Raw genomic sequence first — 21,446 nt, forward strand, 5'->3', positions numbered from 1 at the left:
CCCAGGAGTAGGGCCGGAACACACTGGCTGCTGGCCCTGCTCCCGGGGACTAAAATAGTCGAGTAACTACATGAATTCTTACCAGTTACTCGACTGTTCAGTTACCTGATATCTAACATCCCTAGTATAGTATAGCCATATGTCAGCATTTCCTGCATAGGACAGCCATTACTATAGCTTTTTCCAGTCTAGAGCTGAAATTCAAATGAGTAACTTATTTCATTCCTGTTCGGCATTTGCGTGGCTAGCATGGCATGTACTCGGGTATATTAAAATATTTATTTTAAACTTCATGGGTAATAAAGATACTGAAGTAAAAGGGGACCAGCTATTCCTTTTGCTTATCCTGTGACTCCAAAAATACCTTTTTAAAATTTATTTTCCAACTTGGCATGTGTCTTCAGTTGATAGAATATTTTTGTAATAAATAGTAATTTTGTATAATATAACTTTAACAAATTCAGTAAATCAGTTACTTAAAAGTAAAACTGCTCAAAGATTTAGATTGACCTAACCACTTTCTTTTGGAAGCAGACTGTTGGCCTTGCAATTTTTGTTCTCTTTTTTGTATTTGCCTTTAATTATTCTAATTGTTACCTACAATAAATTTACAGCTCTCATATCCTATAGACAATTATATATGACTGAATTTTAAATTGTACAAGATAATGTAATCTCTGTAATGTTTGTTCTGCGTCATAATGTTTTAAAACATTTTTTAGCTTTCTCATCGCTCATATGATAGAAAATGGGGACGTATCCAAAAGTGGATGGTAGGCTGGGACTGCCTGTTGTGCATGTTGTTTACACTACTATAGTACTAATCGTTTGCAAAATTTGCCACTGTAACACATTTTATAACTGATGGTGGAGGGGGGTGTGGAAGAGGCATTATGTAAGGTCATGGGATTCTGGGCAGAGACAAAAACATTGGAAGTGTGCCATTTTCTCTTTCACAGTGAGTTTAAAGTTTATACACATGCATTCAGAATGCAATTAAAGTAATTTTATTGTTGGCAAAGGCTTATGTTAAAATTGTATATGTTTCTACATTAATTTACTTCCACATCTTTCTTTATCTCTTTTTTGTAGACCTGCCTTATTCTATATTATTTCTTCTTTAATTGGATTAGCAGGTTGTTTTCTGTAAACGATCCAGGCTGTATTTCAGTAGCTGATACTTTTTAAAAGTCATTTTAAAATTAATATATGGCAGCCTCTTTAAAAATAAAGAGGGTTGGATAGAGGAAGCTTACTTTTTCATTCTAGACTCCAAACTTCCAGTTGATTGCAGCGAGACTTTAGGATGAAAAAGAATGCAACGTTGGCTACTCTAAAAGGGACTGGTCCTCTATCTACTTTTATTCAGCCCTATGGTTAAACAGCTGTCTTCAAATTTGTAGAAATCTCCTTTCTTCTTTATAAGCAAAATTCAGATGTGATGATTTATTTTATGAAAAGTTGTTAATATATAGGAACTTTATCAATATCTGTATCAAGAAAAACAAAGTAAGCCAGAGTCAAATATGTTCTGCTAAATTATAAATTGAAAGTATGAAAAATGGCTTCATAATCAGCTATTGTCAGCAAGTCTGTAGAGAAGTCTGAGTTTTCAGAAGGTTACATCTTAACATATTTAATTTTAACCCTTAAAAATTAACCCTCTATAGCTATAAGGAATGTATTTGGTTTGGGATTTTTTTTCTTTGCACTCCAAATTGCATTTAATCCATTTAACAAGGAAAACTAAAACACGTTCAGGCATTTAATTTTTTAATATATTTCTCTAGAACGAGAAAAAACCTACAAAAAGTAAAGGTCTAAGAGCATGAACATTGTTTTTTATTTTTGGATTGATTATATAACCCATTAATAAAAATTGTTATGCTGTTAGTGTTCAAAACTTATTTCTGCAAACGCCATGCTGATTTTTTTTCAGTTTATAGTTTGATGCTTAATAGATAATGCAAGGGATGGATTTTGTAGAGGGAAAAGGAAGTCACACTTGTCAAGTCAGAAGAAATATTTTTTGAAAATTTGATCCATTTCTGAATGTTATACAATTTTGCAGATTAGGGATTTATCTTATTTGACTTCTGTCTTATTGTATCATATAATTTGGCTTTTATGTAGTTTCAAAGTTGACTTACCAATTAAACATTACACTGACTTCATATCCTGCTGAAAATGCAACTGAATCAGTCTCTCTAATTGTACATATATCTTGTCAATCCCACACAAATTATGTATTTTAAAAGCACTTATCATGGGATCCAAGTGCTTATTATTCCCATTGTTTAACTTATTAGGTTTATCTTCACTGGAGGAGAGGTAACTTTAGGTATAATTCGAGTGCAACCCCACCATCTACATACACACAAATCCCTTATATCAAGTGTGAAGCTGCTATTAACAAGAGTTGCCAAGCCCAGCAGCTCCTGAGCCGGCAGCTTTTGCCGGCACTGGGGTTGAGGCAGAGCAGGAGGTGCCTCCCCAGAGCTTCCCCTCCCCCGCCCCCTCCCCCCCGCCCTGTGTGTCTGCTTTTGCCAGTGGCAGTGCTGGGGCTGAGGTGCCTTCCTCCCTCCTCCCACCATAATGGCGGGCATCTGGGGCTCTGTCCACCTGTGAGTGTGCAAGATGTGCTTGGGGAGAGAAGGGGCATCAAGAAGGAGGCCCGCTCTCCCTGCTCACACAGCAGTAATGGCCATGCTCCCTAGAGAAGGGGAAGTCTTGCTCTGGGAAGTGCAGGGGGTGTGGTGGGAAGGGGTCACAGGGCAAGAAGGTGTTGGCATAGACTGTAGGGGTCAGATGTTAAAGGGTCAAAGGGCAAGGGGCATAGGATTGAGAGTCAAAGGGTGTTAGGAACTGGGAAGCAAGGGGCTGGATTGGGACTAGGCAAAAAGCAACATTTTATTTACATAGTTACATATTCATTATCTAAAAGTCAAGCAAAGTCAGGGTAATTAAAGGGTCAAGATTCCCCAAATGAAAAAGGTATAGCTACAGGATATAATCATATTTTAATTTCAGTTGCTGCCCTTAGCAGGAAGTTAATCTTGGTGACAGCGAGACAGGGATATCTTTATCTGAGCTAAAGTGACTTTGAAATCCAGTTTCACAATCTTGTTTTGATAGCTTCCCGATAGTATAATTCTTCGATCTCTTTTGTTTGATGCTTGAGATTCTTCTACATTTTTTCTAGATATATTTTTCTGCTCAAGCAGCAAAAGACTGTCCATGTTTTACTTTCAATTAAATACATCACTTCATCTGCACTTTCTTAACACCATAGTATTGTAGACACTTGGCTTAAAGTCAAAATGAAATGTAAGCAATGTTCATCTGACTTGAATGGATTCACTTAATTCCGCTGATTTTTTTTTTCCCCCCAGACATTGATCTATGTGGAAAAATAGGTGTTGCATGCTGTTTAGTTTGCCTAATTTTATTTTAATTTTTTTCTTAAATAGCTTTACATTTCTTCTTTCTTAGGAAGATTCAGAGAGGGCCAGGTATTCTCTCCGGTCTAGTCATCATTCGTATCTGGTTTGTCCTACCCTATAAAATTTCCTTCTCCCTGTTACGCCTTACTTTAACAAACAAACATTTCACTTTGCTTTTGCTTTTGTTTTTGTTATCAGGGAGCAGATGACGTATTTTCTGCTCAAAGTATTGGCAGTCATAGGGTTAGTACATAAGTTGCATGTAGTATAAAACAAGCTGTCTGTTTTAATCTCTGACCCTTCTTTCTGAAGTGCAAAATTAAATCTTATTATTTTCATTAGAAGCTAAAAGATGACTGTCAAATGTCAGAAAGTAAGAATAAGTCACATTTATTATTGTTATTATGACAGTGCCCATTTCTTTTTCTAAGTAGTCTACGTAGCAAACAACTCATAGACTTTAAGGTCAGAAGGGACCATTATGATCATCTAGTCTGACCCCTTGCATAATGCAGGCCACAGAATCTCACCCACCCACTTCTGGAATAATCCTCTCACCAATATCTCAGATATTGAAGCCTTCAAATAGTTTAAAGACCCCAAAAAGCCTCCAGCTGTGATCTGTGCCCCATGCTATAGAGGAAGGCGAATCTGTAGATCCAGGCTCTGAGACTTAATCTCATGGGGCTAGTGCTACCAGACAATTTAGGTGTTTTGCTAAATTATGCCCTAAATAAAACTAATAATGGCATATTCTACATTTAATACAATTGAGAATTTTGATCACCTTTATATTTCTGATCATATCTGAAGTAAATAGTAAATGGTGGAGTAACTTACCATTTGGTATAAAATGTGACTGGAACTTTTTATATATAATTGCTCCAAAATTTTATTTATAGGTAAGTGAGGCAAAAAATGGTTATAATTAGGAAAAGTACTATATTTTTAGATAAATCTAAAGTTAACACGCCTTCTTATTGTGCTGTCTTTTTGAAAAATGTATATGACTGCATTCCATTAGAAAAACCATGAGTAAATGTTCATATCCACACTAGATATTAGAGAAACTAATTTGGTAGATAAACGTTAGCCTCTCCATCTATTCCAATAGACAAAATAATAAAGCAGTCATGTTATTTCTTATTTTTCCAGAAATAAAAAACAAAGAAAGCACAAATGAGTATGGATAAAAATAGCACAGGAGATAGTTATCTATAGCAGTTGTTAGTGGTGACCACACAATTCACTATACTATCATTCCTAGCACATAAAATTATCTTTAGTACCTGCTCACCATGCCTTTAGTGCATATTTCTATATATTTCTAAGTTGAAGACTATTTATTTTGAATATTTATTATTTATATATTTGCAATACATAATCTTCTACAATTTCATTCCTAAGAGTTCATCTTTGGATGTCAATCGGTCTCATTCAAGCAGAACAAGCACCTCCAGGAGGAGAGATCTTGTGGTCTGTAACCTGGAAAAGAGCATGTTTTGACTTATTCATGTAATATAAAATTTTGTGTGTGCCTGTTGATCAGAAGTAGTAATAAAATATTGAGTACTTATTTCAGCTAGAACACATTTTAATGGAAAATAATAGTTACTTGAGTGTGTTTATTACTTGTATAATGCAGCTTTCTTCAAAACTGTATTTGAAGAAAACTGTGGCTTAAGTTTTGTTTTGGCTCAGCAAACCACAGTTGGGAGCATTGTTGTGGGAAGAGGTAGTTTCCTAGTTCCTCAAATAACAGAAACGTGTTGATATGGCAGGTTGAAAAGCACTGCTTTAAATTAAATGTAGATCTTCTGCTGCAACTTTTGTCAGGAGACTGCTTCAAGCTTCAATTTGTAGCTTTTTCAAGCCATATCTTTTTGGGGTTGGTACTGGTCCCCATGATCTGGGCTGAAATAAGAAAATTAAGGGTAACTTTTATTTCAGCTTAGACAATTTTATCTATAATGTATATAGGCAAGTTTTAATGTTTTCTGAAATTGTTAATGAATTATGATCCCGTATATGGGGCTTTGCTGGCAACAGCATTCTGCAGTCTGATCTGTCTTCATATGTTGTGTTTAAAATCACACTTTTTTTTTAGTTAAAATGATGCCGCTTAAAAACAAAACCAGGCCTGAATCAAGGTGGGAAGACAAATATTCAGAGTAATCAGTTTAACAGTAAAGAGATTATCCTTGTCAGTCTCCTCTTAGCAGTATAAATGTCTTCCGTGAAACCCCCACCACCACCAGTTTTGGCATTAGTTGGACTATTAACAGTGTATAGAAAGGTTCTGTAACCAGTTTCCATTCTGCTTTGAATTCCTGTTACAGTCAGAAAAGTGACACTTGTAACGCCACCATTCTCAACAGTTCAGCTTCCTAGGAGTACTAAAAGTCTGCTTGCTTCACCAGGAAGAATAAAATTTTATTTCTGACAGCATTACAAAGCCAACATGAATAGAAGAGGGATTCTGGATGCTATTGTGGCTTATTCAGATTGGTTAACTAAGATACAATTAAAGAATCTTGGAATCTTGGAAAATGTGTCACCCAAAAGGAACACATTTACACTCGTATCCCAGAATTAAGTCTTGACACATATTTTCTTATCTATAAATGGAATAAATTTGATGTCAGTTATTAAGAGACAGTAAGCATGGAAACCTACAACTTACAGTGCTGTTTTACAGAGTCATTTTCTGGACTGTTTCCACATTCTTATATTGTTGTAACAGAACTTATGTAAATATTTAAAGTTCTGTTATTCAGGCAGTATGAAAATTGGTCATATAGTGCTAGCTTACTGCTGTGACAAATCATCTCACTGTTCAGAAATGTGGACATTTTTAGCAGGGCAATAAGTGGCTGCTGCCATAGTCTTAAAATAGTGGGGTGAGCTGGCAGTAGAACAGAAGTAGTATTTGGAATAGGAGGAAGTCAGGGGAAAAAAGTGCTTCAAATATATACAGAAGGAGATGTTCTGTTGATTGGAAGATACTTGATACATCTATTCTGGCAAATAGTACTGTTCCTTCTGCTACACTGATGGAGGATGACCTCTTGTACCTGCACCAGTGAGGGCCAGCAGTGGTGTACAGGGATGGAGAAATGTGAGGAACCTGTGCAGAGGGGGTTCCTATCAGAAAGCCGAGCCTGTTATGGCTTGCCATTGTGCATCAAGGATTTGTGGCCAAGACTATTTGATCTTTTGCTACATGCAATCCAAATGGCTTGCCACCTACCCAACAGCTGTACTAGCATGAGCAATATAGAGGCCACATCAGATTTTAATTTAAGAAACAACAACAAAGCTTAAATTCTCAAACAGGGATATGGGGCTCTGGTCCCTTAATTTAAAATGATTCACATTTGCCATTCCTGCTTGGTTTCTGAAGCTTCCTTTTAAGCAGACACGGGAATCAAACACTTCTGTCTCCTACATGAACCTATAAACAAACCAGAAATCAATTATTCTTAGTTAGTGATGATTAACACTGATGAACTTTGAATAAACCATGTATTAGCTCAAGTAAGTGAAAGTAATAAACACTTCAAATATACTTCTATCTTTTAAGCTTATTTTTTCAAAGTTGCATGCTTTATTCTTTTGAGAACTATTGTGAATATTGAATACTGGTTGTCTTTACTGGATAGCCCAAAGTTGCAGTCACACTCATCTGGCCCTTCTTTTGGGTTAGTGATATGAGCAACCTGCAATTCTGGCCCAATTTCAATACCTCTTACTAGATAGGTCATGCTCTGTGGTCGTCATGCTCATGTAGAACGGTAGGCATTTTGTTAAGAATTCCATGTGCTTGCTTTTATTATGCTCCGGTGTTGAAGATGATGTTTACTGTTTAGTGTTGACTTTCTAAACTTTTACTCATAGAATCATACTTACAGTGACTCTCATGGTATGAAGACGTCTTCTGGTTCCCATAAAGATTTGTTGGTTAGTGTTCTCATGCAATATTTGTTATGAATATACCAAATAATAATGGAGTGGGTCCTTCATAAGTAATGTCTGTGTAGGTGTACTGGGTATGCATTTATTTATTTATTTTTACTGTGTAAGAAATCTGGGTTACCTATGTGATGGCTTAGGTCAAATTCTGCTCTGAATTTGGTGCAGACCAAATCTGAGTTTGATTGCAATTTCAGTCATGTCAGCAGAATTGTGTGCTGCTTAGAACAGAATTTAAATCCATATACAAAATGGGTTTTGCTAAGTTTTTGAAAATATTTACAATAGTGCCGCTTCTGTGGATGAAAATTCATTTTTTTTCTTTTATTTAATTTGTTCTCTGGGGACAGAGGAAACTACTTCATATCTGCCTCTCCTGTCCTTCCTCCCCCCCCCCCCCATCAGTAGTGAGTGTCTTAAATTCTATTGTTCAATAAAGCACATTAGGTTTGCCATAAATATCATATTAGGGAATTTGTTGAAAAAGATTTTGGGATTATCGTGATTTCCAAAAAAATGGTTGTAGAATGTTCAATATACAATTTAAACAAATAATATAGTGACAGGAAATCTTAAATTAAAAAAATATATATTTTAGGACGGTATTTTCTAAAGGTCTCAGCCATTTTAAGTGACTCATTTATTAAATGAGCACAGTTGGGTCACCTTGGAAAATGCCACTTGGAATCTATACTTCTCTCTGACTGCTGAAGTATTTTTGTCTTAGTTTCACAGCATGTAAGTTTGTACCACATTTTTCAAAATGCTACACTCCCAAAAGATCCACAATTTGTTATGTCCCAACACAGGTGCTCTTGTACTCCCCATTTGAATTGGATTGATTCCAATAGAAATATGGATCAGTGCTTTTTGATCCCTTTGTGGGATCAGGCTTCCTTCATGTATGCAGAGGGGAAGAGAAAAACTTGTATTGTTGAGAAAGTAGGGCACTAAGTTCCACAATGTAAAAAATCAGAAATGTAATCAATAAGCTTTAAATATTTTTTGAAAATAGTGGTATAAGATAGGAGTCAATTCTGCACACACTTAGCACATGTTTAGCTCCTCTAGTGAGTGTCAGGGGGACTGTTCACAGTTGTAAAGTTGGATTGGTGTCTGGTTTGTTAAATATTTTTGGGAGGCAAAAACCACACCCATATTTTCTTCTTTTGGCTGAATGAAGCATTTTTAAATGTCAGCATTTTCCATAATTTTCTAAAGAATACTCCTTTAAAATACTGTGTGCGCCTTTTTTTTCTTCAGAAAGTTAACCAATTTTGAGTCATGGCTTAAAGAAATGAGGAAATTGTTTTTAATGTCTGTTTACAAGCTTCGGGATGTCTGGACATAATTGTGATATTTTTGTTCACAATAACTGTATATACAATTTTTTTTACAGAGTGGATTTTATCATGACCAAAGAAATTATAGCAGCCTTAGACATAGCAAACCAGTTTCTACTTACCAAACACGGGTCTGTCTGTACTTTTGGTTTCTGCTTAATTATTATGTGTGTTATTTTCCTCTTAAGATTCTGAAGTATTAAACCTAACATTAGCATAATTGCAAATGTTTGCTTAGTTTTTAAAATTGTCGTTCACATTAATTTATGAGGTGGGCCCTATCAAATTCACGGTCCAGTTTGGTCAATTTCACAGTCTCAGGATTTTAAAAATAGCAAATTTCACGATTTCAGACTTAAATCTGGAATTTCACAGTACTGTAATTGTCAGGGTCCTGACCCAACAAGGAGCTGTGTGCAGGGGGTTGCAGTGTATTCTAAGGTGGTTGTGATACTGCTGCCATTACTTCTGATCTGCTGCTAGCAGCAGCACTGCATTTTGAGCTGGGCAGCCACAGTGTGACGGGTGCTGGCCAGGGACTACTGCCAGCAGCATCACAGAAAGACGAATGGCATTGTATGGTGTTACCACCCATCTGTGCTGCTGCTGGCAAGGGACTGCCTTCAAATCTAGGGACTGCTCTTCAGCTGCCCAGCTCTAAAGGGAAATGCAAAAGAAAGTGTCAATATCATGAGCTCCTTAAAATAATTTAACTACCTTTTGGGTTACAATCCCCAATTTGAGAAACACTTGTCTCCCACATGAAAACTGTATAATTTAGGTTAAAAGCACTCAAAAGAACAGTTTTCACTGTCCATGATGGATTTTTCATGGCTGTGAATTTGGGAGGGCCCAATTTATAAGGAATTGTCTTGTGCTTGATGAGGCAGTTGTGTTTCCTGCATGTTTTGATACATTTTAAGTGGCTTAAGTTATGAATTATTACCATGTATTTGATTTTTTTTTAAATTGAGTTTTCTGTTTACTTAGATGCTTTTCAAAGCCAAGTTTAACTGAACTGCCCAGGCAAACTAAGGAGATCATTCAGAATAATAAGCAAGGCCAAAAGTTCATCTTTTTACAGTTTTTTGAGTGATAATTCATGTCCATTCCAGTGAGGTGTATGCATGCGCATATGCATGATAGCTGGAAGATTTTTCCCTTAGCTGTTCGCTGGCATTGAATATTGAGCTCTGCCAACTAACCCTCTCTCCAAATCCTTCTTACCATCAGTGATCGTTAGCTGAAATGTCCTGGTGCTTGTCTTTGCAAGTGTGCTAGCAGTTATCTACTAGTTTCTTCATTATACGTAGTTAATAATTATTAGGCATAGATAATTTTCATAGTGTAGTTAGTCAATTGTTTGTTTAGCTCTTAAGAGGGTTTCTTCCTTCCTCTCCCTCCCCCTCCCTCCCACCTGCTTTGAGTCCCTTATACCGGGGCATGCTTAGGTCATTAGGCTTCAAAGCCTGTGCAGCCTGTGGTAGGTGCATGCACAAAAGCAACCTCCACGCTTTGTGTTTTAAGTGTCTGGGCAAGAGTCATCAAAAGGATCACTGCTCAATTTGTAAGACTTTCAGACCTAGGACTTTAAAAGAGAGAGCTCAGCATCTGAAGGTCATTCTCATGGACGCAGCACTTCAATCCCCAGTCAGAACAGGTTTCAGACCTGGTGCCAAGCACTTTATCTTTGGTGCAGAGTGCCCCAGTGCTGGGATCAGCACAGCGATGAGCAAGGACAATATGTTCTAGTACTGTACAGCTGTGGTGCAGGGCTCCCAACTGACTTTCAGGCACTGGTCCTAGTCACCAGTGCCTTAGAAAAAGAAGAGGCATGATAGGGTAACTCTCCCACCTCTAGGCACAAGGAGCCAATGTTTGTTAGACACGGTCAGACCTGCCCTAGTGCAATACTACCGATGCAGGACTGCGCATTGACTTGCAGACACCAGGTGGTCAAGTCTGAAACCACCTCCTTCTCCATTTAGGAGCCTCCACTTAGGGACCTGTAGCTTCCCTCAACACTAGAAGCATTCCAGGCCACACAGGAGCTCCATGCACACTACAGCACACTTCTCTCCGACATGATGCAAGAAGTTGCTGTAGTGTTTGGCTACCCGCCCACCTTCCTGAGGAAATCTGGCCATGATGGCTTATTCCCCAGCACCAAGACAATACTGCACCAGCCATCTCTCAATTCAAAATGAGGAGCTGTAGCCAGGTCCTGTCAGCCCACCAGGAGTATGGCCTCTCCGTGGCCCTCAGCATTGGCGTTCTTGAAGTCACAGTCTGACTCCTACAGTTCCAGCCAGAATGGGAGGTCTTCGTCAAAGCGCACCTTCTGTTCTCACCCAGTGCATTGGTAGCCCACACTGCAGTTGTCCTTCTGGATACCCTAGCCCTTTGCGAGGGCCAGGCTCTATGATCTCATTCCAGGGTGATATCAGTAGTGTCAGCCTCCTTTGTTTCACTGGCACTGGTGCCTTCGTTTCTCAACTACACACCAGTGGACACTAGATCGATAATTCCAGCACCATTGCTGAAGCAGCTTCACCCCCAATGATTTAATTGACACTGAAAATCCAGGAGGACCATAGGGAGTTGGCTCCATCCATGTTTCCACAGGCATAGACAGAACACTTACCAGTGCCCTCGAGTGCCTCCTCAGGAATACTGCCCCTAGACTCTTCAGGATTGGAGGGAAGAGAACTGCCACTTATGGGAACATCGTCTTCCCCAGAGGAGGTGATAGCTGGCACAGCCGCAGCCCCACCTTGGAAGACAACAGAGGGTTTCCCAATAGCTCCTTAGGAGAGTTGCTCAAGGCCTGGGCATTCAGGCTGAAGAAGTGACTGAGGATGTCAATCTAGTGTAGGTCCTTTGGGACCTACATGTGTGGCCCTTTCTCTTATATAGAACACCTATGACCCCCCAGGGCCAAGAAAAATGAGAGGCAATATTTCGTGCCCTCTAACAGTTACAAGCATCTATAGTCACCCTCCTCCCAACTCGCTGGCTATGGATGCAGCAAATCAGAGTGAATGTCAGGGCTTACATGGTCCTTTTCTGAAAAATAGAGAGGCAAAATGCCTCAATCTTTATGGTCAAAAAGTGTATTCTGTAGGGGGCTTGCAGCTCTGTATTACAATGGCTTGCTGGTTTGAAAGTAGATATTCCTAAAATATATCTTCAGTGACAAAATTTATGGGACTGCTATCTAATGAGTCCAGGGCCAAATTCTCAGTAGAGATGGTAGAGGGAGGGCAAGCTTATTTCCAGAACATCTCTAAAAGAAGCCCTGGATACAGCCATATGGCCACCCAAGTCATGGCCATGAGAAGGGGATCATGGCTTCAGATGTTGAGCCTGCCATACAAGGTCCAACAAATGATCCAAGACCTCCCTTTTGAAGAACCATCATTCTTTCTGAGAGGACGGATAGAAGGCTTCACAGCCTTAAGACTCGAGAGCAACTCTCAAGTCCTTGACAGGACACACTCCTACTACACAACAATTTTACATCTCACCCTCCACTGCATCCGTATCAGCTACAAAATCATCAAGAAGGCCAAAGCAGGGAGAAACAGGAGTGACAGGCCCTCACCAGACTGGATAGAGTTCTGGTCAACACAGACTTTCATCTGGTCAGCACAAATCTTCATCATCCATAAGCAGGCCTTTTGAAGGTGCTATCAAGGGCAACATACTAATCAAGCATCTAGACTTAGCTTCTTGTCCTGACTGCCTTTTTCTATACTTGGTCCTGCATTACTTTGAATTGCTGGATCCTTTGCAAGAACTCAACAAATTCATGTAAAAGATGAAGTTTTGTATGTTTTCCTTGGCCTCTATAATCCCGTCCCTTGATCTGGCCAAGTAGTATGCTGTCCTCGATTTTAAGGATATCTGTGTTCATGTCTCCGTTTATCATCTGCACAGAAAATATCTCAAGTTCATAATGAACAACATCCACTACCAATTTACAGTCTCAGGGTACATCTAGACTACATGCCTCTGTCGCCAGAGGCATGTAGATTAGGCTACCAGACATAGTAAAATGAAGTGGCAATTTAAATAATCGCCGCTTCATTTAAATTTACATGGCTGCCGCGCTGAGCCGACAAACAGCTGATCAGCCATGTAAATTTAAATGAAGCGGCGATTATTTAAATTGCCGCTTCATTTTACTATGTCTGGTAGCCTAATCTACATGCCTCTGGCGACAGAGGCATGTAGTCTAGACGTACCCTCAATGTTTTATACTTTGAGCCAAAGGATGTTCATTTTCTCAAACTCCATAATAGTAAAGTGTCTAAGGAATTATTTGCTTTTCCACCCACTTGTGAAAGAAGGAGTTAATCTGTGAGACTTTAATATTGTGCTAGCTGCCCTTACAGAGCTCTTGGTAATTTTTTCTCGACTTCTCCTGTGCTTGTCATGATGTTGTCGCATCTACAGGAAGAGTAAGTGATCTGCAGGCTTTAATGGCAGAGCCACTCTTTTACTTAGTTTTTCAAAGACTACAGGGCATGAGGGCCACATCTTAATTTTTTGTATAAAGTGGTGTCACTATAACCAAATATACTTCCCAATATTCTTTCTTAAGCCATATTTAAATGCAAGAAGAACAGTGCCTTCATGTATTGTATGTGAAAGGTGTGGCTTTTTATTTGGAGAGAACTAAACCATTTTGTTGTTCAACTTCTTTGTCTCCTCTGTGGATAGGGCAATGGATCATGTGGTCTTCTCACAGACTATTTGCAGATGACTTCCTGTATTATGACAGCATATGGAGTAACCCAGGCAACACCTTCACAAAAACCATTGATTCATTCAACTAGGGCTCAAGCAACATCAATCACATTAAGCAATGTTTTAATATTGGGCATTTGCATCTGGTTTCCTGTGCATGTACTTTTACCAAATGCTTAAGCTATTATTGTTGCCACTACATCAGATTCAAACTCTGGGAAAGCAGTTTTGCAGTTGTTCTTTAAGTAAACTCGAAGCCCACTTGCTATTAATACTGCTTGTGAATCACCTGACTGGAATACATGACTACAACCAATCAAAGGTGATAGCAAAGATGTTACCTAGCTGGATGAAAATATTTCTTGTTTGCATTGTGGATGCAGATGTGTGTTCCACAACCCCCCTTTGGTGCCTTCTCCATCAGAGGTTAATCTCTTGATGTTCAGTGCAAAGGAACTTCAGGGGATCAGATGACACTGCCCTTAAATAATCTGGAAAGGGCCTGAGTGACTAGAGGCCGTGAGCATTGCCCCTATGAGTACTGTTAGGCAAAGTTCTTCAGGTTTAATGCAGTGGGCATTCATGCACCTGAATGGAATACAAGTGTCTGTCTGCATCCACATCTCATACAGCCACTGTACAGATATATGGTTTTTTTCTTTAGGAGCAGAACTCTGAAACTAGTAACTCTTAACACATGCACTGTACAGAGCATAATATGATAGGGACCCAGGTCAATGATGAAGGTCTGTAAGTGCTATCATAATGCAAATAATAAAAAACATCTGGTCTAACATCAGAAGTAACACTTGTTGTTTATTGACGACTTCGGTTAGATTTATGTTAGTTAGTAATCAAGGGGAGAAATTGCATGATCATGCCATCCAGTCCTATTTCATACCTTTTCATGCCACTTTTTACCACAAAAATAGTAACTTTTTAATAAGCATATTATTGACTTCTGTTCTTCAAGATGTATGGTATGGTTTCTTTAAAATGTTACCATACTGTTTTTCAAAAGTTTTCAGTAGATCTCAGTTTTACCTGTTTAATTAAGTTCCTGGAGCTTCATCGCAAATATAATACAATGGATTTAAACATTTTTTTGTGTACTGCAGACAAAATTGTATTTTTTTTTTCCATCGCAGTCTTCCTCTCTCTACAGTGATCCTTTGGCAACTACAAAGACGTATAGGGTTAGTACAGTGTGAAAAAAGCTTTTTGGCTAACTTTGATGTTTTAAAGTTTTTTTCTAAATAAAAATTATGCTTTTCTTTATAGGTGTCTCCTACTGTAAATATAGGGTTGATAAGAAGTGCTAGTTGGGTTTGTATGAGTCTATTTGCATGGTTGCTTTAAACCTGAATTCAAATGAATGTGGTCTGAGAGTATTGCATATCCCTTCCTGCTGTATTTTAAAATAAAGCTAAAGCTTGCATGACTCAGATAACATATAATTTTATAGCCTATATAAAGAATTTCAGATACAAAACTTCTGTCATGGGGAAGGAGAGGCATTTTTCTTTAAGAAAATCTCAGACCTCCAATTTTGTTTCATTTGCTGGCCACCTTTAAATAATATATACAAAAAATGTGTCTAAGGCTTTGTCTAACCACACAGTTTTTTAGTGATACAGCCATGTCGCTGAAAGGCAGTGTAAATACTATTTGTTGGCACTTCTGGTGACAGAATACTTCTTCCCCATCAGCGAGTTTGCATTGTCAACAGGGGCATGCTTCTGTGGGGCAACAAGCCATTTACTTTTCCACTTCATGGGGCAAAATGTTTATCATTCAGACAGCAGGAGAAGGGGTGAGGGTGAAGCACCTATGAACGACGAATATTTTGTTGCTCAGGTGACTGTGTAGACAAAACCAAAGTAATGTCAAATTTATGACACAACATCAAGCTGCTCTATCTTGTGGTGAATTTTTTCCTTGACATGTCAGTCATTTATGCAACACCTAGGACAAGGGGGCTATGAGCATCTTTGAAAATTTGGGACAATAAGAACTAAAAGCCTTTAATTTTGTTTTCTAAGCTATTTGTTCTACATATGATTCATGAGATCTCCTAATTTTTGAGACACATGACCTCTTCAAACTTTTATCTTGCAAAAAATACTAACATGGTGACTTGACTTTTGTATGGTTGATCTTCATTTAATCAGATTATAGTATTCAGTTCAGAACAAAAAGAGTCACTATTAAATGTCACCTTAGTCTTTCTCTCCATTCCTGCTTCCCCAAAATATTAATATTTGATAATATAGACCAGGGGTTCTCAAACTTTGTGATACCATGACCCCCTAAAATGCTAATTGAATTTGTGTGACGACCCCCCCACCCCACCCTCACCACAGTTGCTAAGAAAAAAAAAAGGGGAGGTGGGGGAGGGAGCCAAAGTTGTTAAGCAAAAGTTGCACCACTTTGTCCAGTTTGGGACTGCACCTACCCCTCCCCCTGAGTCAGGCACCCGGTTGCCCCCTCCATCCCAGTGCACTCTCCCCCCACCTCTCCCGGGCAGGCATCCTCAGCGTCTGGAGCCCCGCTCCGATCAAATCTCCCCCCTCCCTCCCTGCAGAGTCAGGCACAGAAGAAGAATCTTACTTTTAAAGTGTCTGCTTCTGCAGCCGGCTCTGCTGCCTCAGCTGGCAGCTTGCAGGGGAAGCATGACGTGGCCAGCTGCCGGTCTCTGCTGGTCAGGTGGGCCAGAGCAGTATATGCTCTACTCCTACCCAGCCCAACAACTCTCCAGTGTGGCGCCCGACAACTTCACCCTTCTGCTCTTCTTCCCCCCCCCACTAGATTCTGTGGCACTCCTCACTCCCCCACCAGATACGGCAAGGGAAAATTGACCAGACAGAGCCTGGACTGCCCAGAGATTTTTTTTTTTTAAGGGATTTATAGCCCCGTCTCCCTGACATTGATCCTGGGCAAAACAATGGAGCAGCTGATACAGGACTTCATTCATAAACTCAAGGAGGGTCCTATAACTAATACCCATTGCCATGGGGTTATGCAAAACACATCCCAACAAACTAACTTGGTAACTGTTTTTGAGGAGACAAGTATTCGTTGGGTGATAAAAGAAATGGAGCAGAGGTAACAGATTTCTGCAAGGTGCTTGACTTGGCGCTGCAGGACACTTTGATTGCAGGCTAGAATGATATACTATGACCAAGCGGGTGCGTTTCTAGAGGGGTCCCGCAGGGCATGGCTCTTGGCCGCATGCTATTTAACCCTGGTCTCAGTGACCTGGAAGACAATGTAAAATCTCCACTGGGAAAGTCTGCCAATGCCATGCACATTGGGGGAGAGGCAGCTAAGGCTCGCTCGGTCAGCTGGGCACAAGCAAACAGTGCGGGTTTTCGTACAGCTAGCCATAAATGGGTCCATCAAGGAACAAGAATGCCAAGGCCAGACTTCGAGGGGAGCTCGCTTGCTCCTGGAAAGCGATGACCCTGTGAATGATTTGGGGGTCACAGTGGCCACAAGACAGGGCTCTCCAGGAATGCAGAGGTTACTTTACTCTAGATTTGGCCCCGGGTTGACCGTGGCTGGAATCCTGGGTCCAGGTCCGGGGCCCACAATACAAGGCAGCCAGGTTGGCTGGTCACAGTGGTCCCTTTTTGGCTTTGCAATCTGTGACTAGATCCCAGGAGTCCTGACTCCCACCCTGCCCCCACCCTAACCCCCAAGACCTCACTCTCCCTCCAGAGCCACAGTAGCACCCTGGAGTCCTGGCTCTGCCCCACGAACTCCCAGACCGGGGAACAGCCTTCCTCGAACCTGGGCAGGATGCGCGCTGAGGGAGAACGTGCTCGTGGAATTGTAGGAAGCCCCCGTTACAGTCCGGAAGCACCCGCATCCTGTGGGGCATCACCCCTGAAAGGACCAGATGCCGATGGGGACACCAGAGCGGTGTCTCTAAGCACTGGGTGAGCCATCCCCCTGTGCGGCTGTTCCCTGCTGCCCTGCCCCAGAGGTGGCTGCATCTCACTGCCAGGCTGCAGAGCAGTTGGCTCAGTTTCAGAGGGTTGAGGCTGGTAAATAACTAGCACAGAGCCACCTTAGCAGTTTCATAGCAAAGTCTATTGTTCAGACAAAAAAAAAAAAGGATCCAGCTGCGACCTCCCTGTAAGTTGAGTCGCGACTCATAGTTTGAGAAATGCTGGGATACTATAAGATGAGTACATAACTGTCTGGATAACTGTTCTCAGAGTATAGTTATTAACAATTCACAATCATGTTGGAAGGGCATAACAAGTGTGGTTCTGCAGGGGTCTGTTTTGGGACCGGTTCTGTTCAATACCTTCATCAACGATTTAGATGATGGCATAGAGAGTATGAATATTAAGTTTGCCAATGATACGAAACTGGGAGGGGTTTCAAGTGCTTTGGAAAATAGGGTCAAATTTAACATGATCTGGACAAACTAGAGAAATGGTCTGATGTAAATATGATGAAGTTTAACAAGGACAAATGCAAAGTACTCTACTTAGGAAGGAACAATCAATTTCACACATACAGAATGGAATGGTGATTGTCTAGGAAGGAGTACTGCAGAAAGCGATTTAGGGGTCATAGTGGAGCATAATCCAAATATGAGTCAACAGTGTGACACTGTTGCAAAAAAAAGCAAACATGATTTTCGGATACATTAACAGGAGTGTTGTGAGCAAGACACAAGTCATTCTTCCACTCTACTCTGCATTGATTAGGCCTCAGTTGGAGTATTGTGCCCAGTTCTGTACACCGCATTTCAAGAATGATGTAGAGAAATTGGAGAAGTTCCAGAGAAGAGCAACAAAAATCATTGTTGCCTAGATAACATGAGCTATGAGGAAAGACTGAAAGAATTGAGCTTGTTTAGTTGAGAAAAGAGAAGAGTGAGAGGAGATATGATAGCAGTTTTCAAGTATCTAAAAGGGTATCCCAGGGAGGAAGGAGAAAAATTGTTTTTCTTGGCCTCTGATGACAGGCCAAGAAGCAATAGGCTTAAATTGCAGCAAGGGAGATTTAGGTTGGACATTAGGAAAAACTTCCTAACTGTCAGGGTGGTTAAACACTGGAATAAATTGCCTAGGGAAGTTGTGGAATATCACTGGAGATGTTTATGGGCAGGTTGGATAGGTATCTATCTGGGATGATCTAGATGGTTCTTGGTCCTGCCATGAGGGCTGGGGACTGGACTTGATGATCTCTCGAGGTCTCTTCCAGTTCTAGGACTCTATGATTCTATTATTCTAAATGGTAAGAGCAAGGACCACTAAATTCGGTATATAGATCCTCTTATCATAACTTTAAAGCAAAGTGAGGATTTGGTTGTGACAGGAAAATGGAGTGCCTGGAATGGGATTCCTTCTCAGAAGACCATACAGAAAAAGGACAGAATCACCAGGCAGGTGAAAGAGGTTGGGTGGAAGCATTCCTCCCTCACCCCATTTGTGACTCACACCCCGAGCCTCCCACCCCACAGGTGCCATTTAGGGAGGGTGGGGGGAGCTATCTGTCCCCCTTCATCAGGGAGCGAGGGGTAATTGCACAGCTTGCTACATTCCTCACTCTGGGAAGTGCAGGGGGGCAGATAAAGCTGGACCTGTCACAGCTGGAAGACATGCACCATTCCCCCAGCTGTGCCTGCTGGAGTTGCATCAGCCATGGAGAGGTGCTTCTCATCTGGCCCCAAGCCTGCAGAGAAAGAAGGCTGGGGTAGTCTCTCCCAGGACAGCCTGCATACTGAACCCCTCCTTCTCTACTGTGCCAGCACTGGGAGCAGAGCTCCACAGGAAACAGCCAGCATTTTGAGCAGCCTAGGACTGCAGCCGGCAGAGAGCCTGCCCTGTGGTCCTGCAGAGCTGCTGGCTGGGAGCTGCCTAGGTAAGCGCCTCCTAGCCAAAGCCACCTTCTGGGTACACCAGCCCCTCCTCTGAACTGCCTGTCCCAGGTAATCACTCAAACCATGCCTCCTTCTCCAGATACCCCACGTCTTCCAGGTTACAACTCCCTCCAAGACCCTGGACCCCTCCTACAGTCCTCCTACAGGCCAGAATCCTTTTCTGCACCCATACACCCTCCCAGACATTGCACCCCAATACCCTGTCTCAGATGACAACCCCCTCCTTCATCTAAACTCCATCTTAAACCCTATACCTTCTCCTATACCCTAGTCCCCTCCCCAGAATTCCCTTCTGCACCCAACCTGCATCCTAGACCATGTACCCACTCCATAGAAAAGTGCAGTCTTTTTCCACTTATGCAATCTTGGAGTGTTCTCCCCCTCCCCCCATCAAAAATTATTGCCTACCCCTGAGCTAGGTCAATGGAAGAATTCTTTCAGCAACATAGTTCTGTCTACATGGGCACGTAAGCCAAGTCTACCCTGTACATTTACATCTGTATAACTACATTTTTTAAGAGGTGTGAAAAATCCACAGGTATTTCACCACCATGAGAGGCAGCTGTACTGATGGGAGAAGCCCTCCCATTAACATAGTAGTGTCTACATGGGAGATTGGGTAAAGATATCTATGGTTGTGTCTACACTTGCATGTTTTGGCAACAAATATGCTGTCACATGCAAAAGTCGCCAAAACTGAAAACTTTCCCAAACCAGTTTTTCTGGTATCTGCTGTCAATAACTCATGGCCATATCTGCAGTTGTTTCAACAGAAAGCATTGTAGGTATGCATCCCACAGTGCCTTACATCATTTTCACTCACTAAGCCCTGTGAGAATGTGCCGCATAGTGCTAGGCATGTTGGGAACATGAAACCTCTTTTCTTCCCAGATGTCCTGGGCTTCTGGCTTATTTTTGCACCAACTTGAGCATCTGTGGTGAAAAAACATGGATCCCAGACTTCTGGCCCTTGTCATGAGCAGTGTGCAGAAGACATCACACAATGCAGCATACCTACTTATGGACTTACTAGCGGATAATGATGACGTGTCAGATTCAGAGGACAATGAGGATGATAAATTGTTATATCATTGGTCTTTGACAGATCTGGTATACACAGTGGATCGTCACTTTTGAGCTAGAGCACTGATGGGTGGGATTACATTGCATGCATGTGTGGAATGAACAGAATGGCTACAGAACTTTTGGATGCATCAAGCATCCTTCCTGGAACTACATGCTGAATTGACCCCTGAAATGCAGCGCATGGACACCTGAATGAGAGCTGCTTTCTTGGTAGAGAAGCATGTGGCCATTGCTTTGTGAAAGCTGGCCATTCCAGATTGCTACCATTCAGTTCCAAATCTGTTTGGAGTGGGGAAGTCTGCCATCAGGACAGCACTTCTGCAAGTGTGCATGGAAATATATAATATTTTGGTAGACAGGACTGTGTCTCTGGAAACTATGGATAACATAGTGTCTGGCTTTGCTGAAAAGGGCTTTCCTAACAGTGGAAGAAACCATTACTGGATTGTGATGAGTGTATGGGTGTAGAGGAATGGTTGCTGGATAAAGAAATGCACCTTTGCAGCCTTAAATGGTGATGTGTGTGCGGGGTGGGCGGAGGGTGCTAGAGGGATGATTGCTGGGAAAAGAGTTCTGCAGGGGAGGCCTTTGGGTCTAGTCTGTTATTCATCAGGATTATACTCGTTACTCCTCAGGATGTCATTTTTGTCCTGCATAAGCTGTAACATGCGTTCAGTCATCTCATTTCTGTGTTCATTGGCCCTAGCTCATCTCTGCTCTCTTTACTCCCTATTCATAGCTAGTCTCTGATGTCCCAGCTTTCTTTGTTGCTCTTTTGTCTCTGAATGATTTGTTGAGTGACCCAGAAAACCCTTCACTAGATCTTTGCGTGTCCTTTGCTGCTTTTATCTCAGTTGACATAGTCTGTCTGCTGCTGGACATTGATGTCTGACTTCTGAAGTCCTGATCTACCAAAGTAACTATTAACAATAGAGTGACTGTACTTTG

The 21,446-nt window shown here is 41.0% G+C and overlaps 1 protein-coding gene across 22 annotated transcripts in view; it reads left to right on the plus strand.

Annotated features, from left to right (window-relative positions):
* Nucleotides 1–21,446, plus strand: part of LRRFIP2 (LRR binding FLII interacting protein 2) — a 123,525-nt gene that overhangs the window by 50,719 nt on the left and 51,360 nt on the right. For 12 of the 22 annotated variants that reach the window (XM_014574054.4, XM_075921795.2, XM_025185124.3 and 9 more), the window contains 8 exons: nucleotides 723–773; nucleotides 3,493–3,546; nucleotides 3,642–3,686; nucleotides 4,851–4,919; nucleotides 7,341–7,403; nucleotides 8,815–8,889; nucleotides 14,659–14,706; nucleotides 14,792–14,836. The exons of 6 other annotated variants lie outside the window; for them this stretch is intronic. In XM_014574054.4, the coding sequence (XP_014429540.3) occupies nucleotides 723–773; nucleotides 3,493–3,546; nucleotides 3,642–3,686; nucleotides 4,851–4,919; nucleotides 7,341–7,403; nucleotides 8,815–8,889; nucleotides 14,659–14,706; nucleotides 14,792–14,836 (450 nt within the window). The remainder of the gene's footprint in view (nucleotides 1–722; nucleotides 774–3,492; nucleotides 3,547–3,641; nucleotides 3,687–4,850; nucleotides 4,920–7,340; nucleotides 7,404–8,814; nucleotides 8,890–14,658; nucleotides 14,707–14,791; nucleotides 14,837–21,446) is intronic. 4 more of the 22 variants (XM_075921792.2, XM_075921794.2, XM_025185128.3 and 1 more) reach the window with 2 other exon arrangements.

Source organism: Pelodiscus sinensis, chromosome 2, assembly GCF_052426305.1.
Source record: "Pelodiscus sinensis isolate ZL-2025 chromosome 2, ASM5242630v1, whole genome shotgun sequence".
In the NCBI taxonomy this organism is placed as follows: Eukaryota; Metazoa; Chordata; order Testudines; family Trionychidae; genus Pelodiscus; species Pelodiscus sinensis.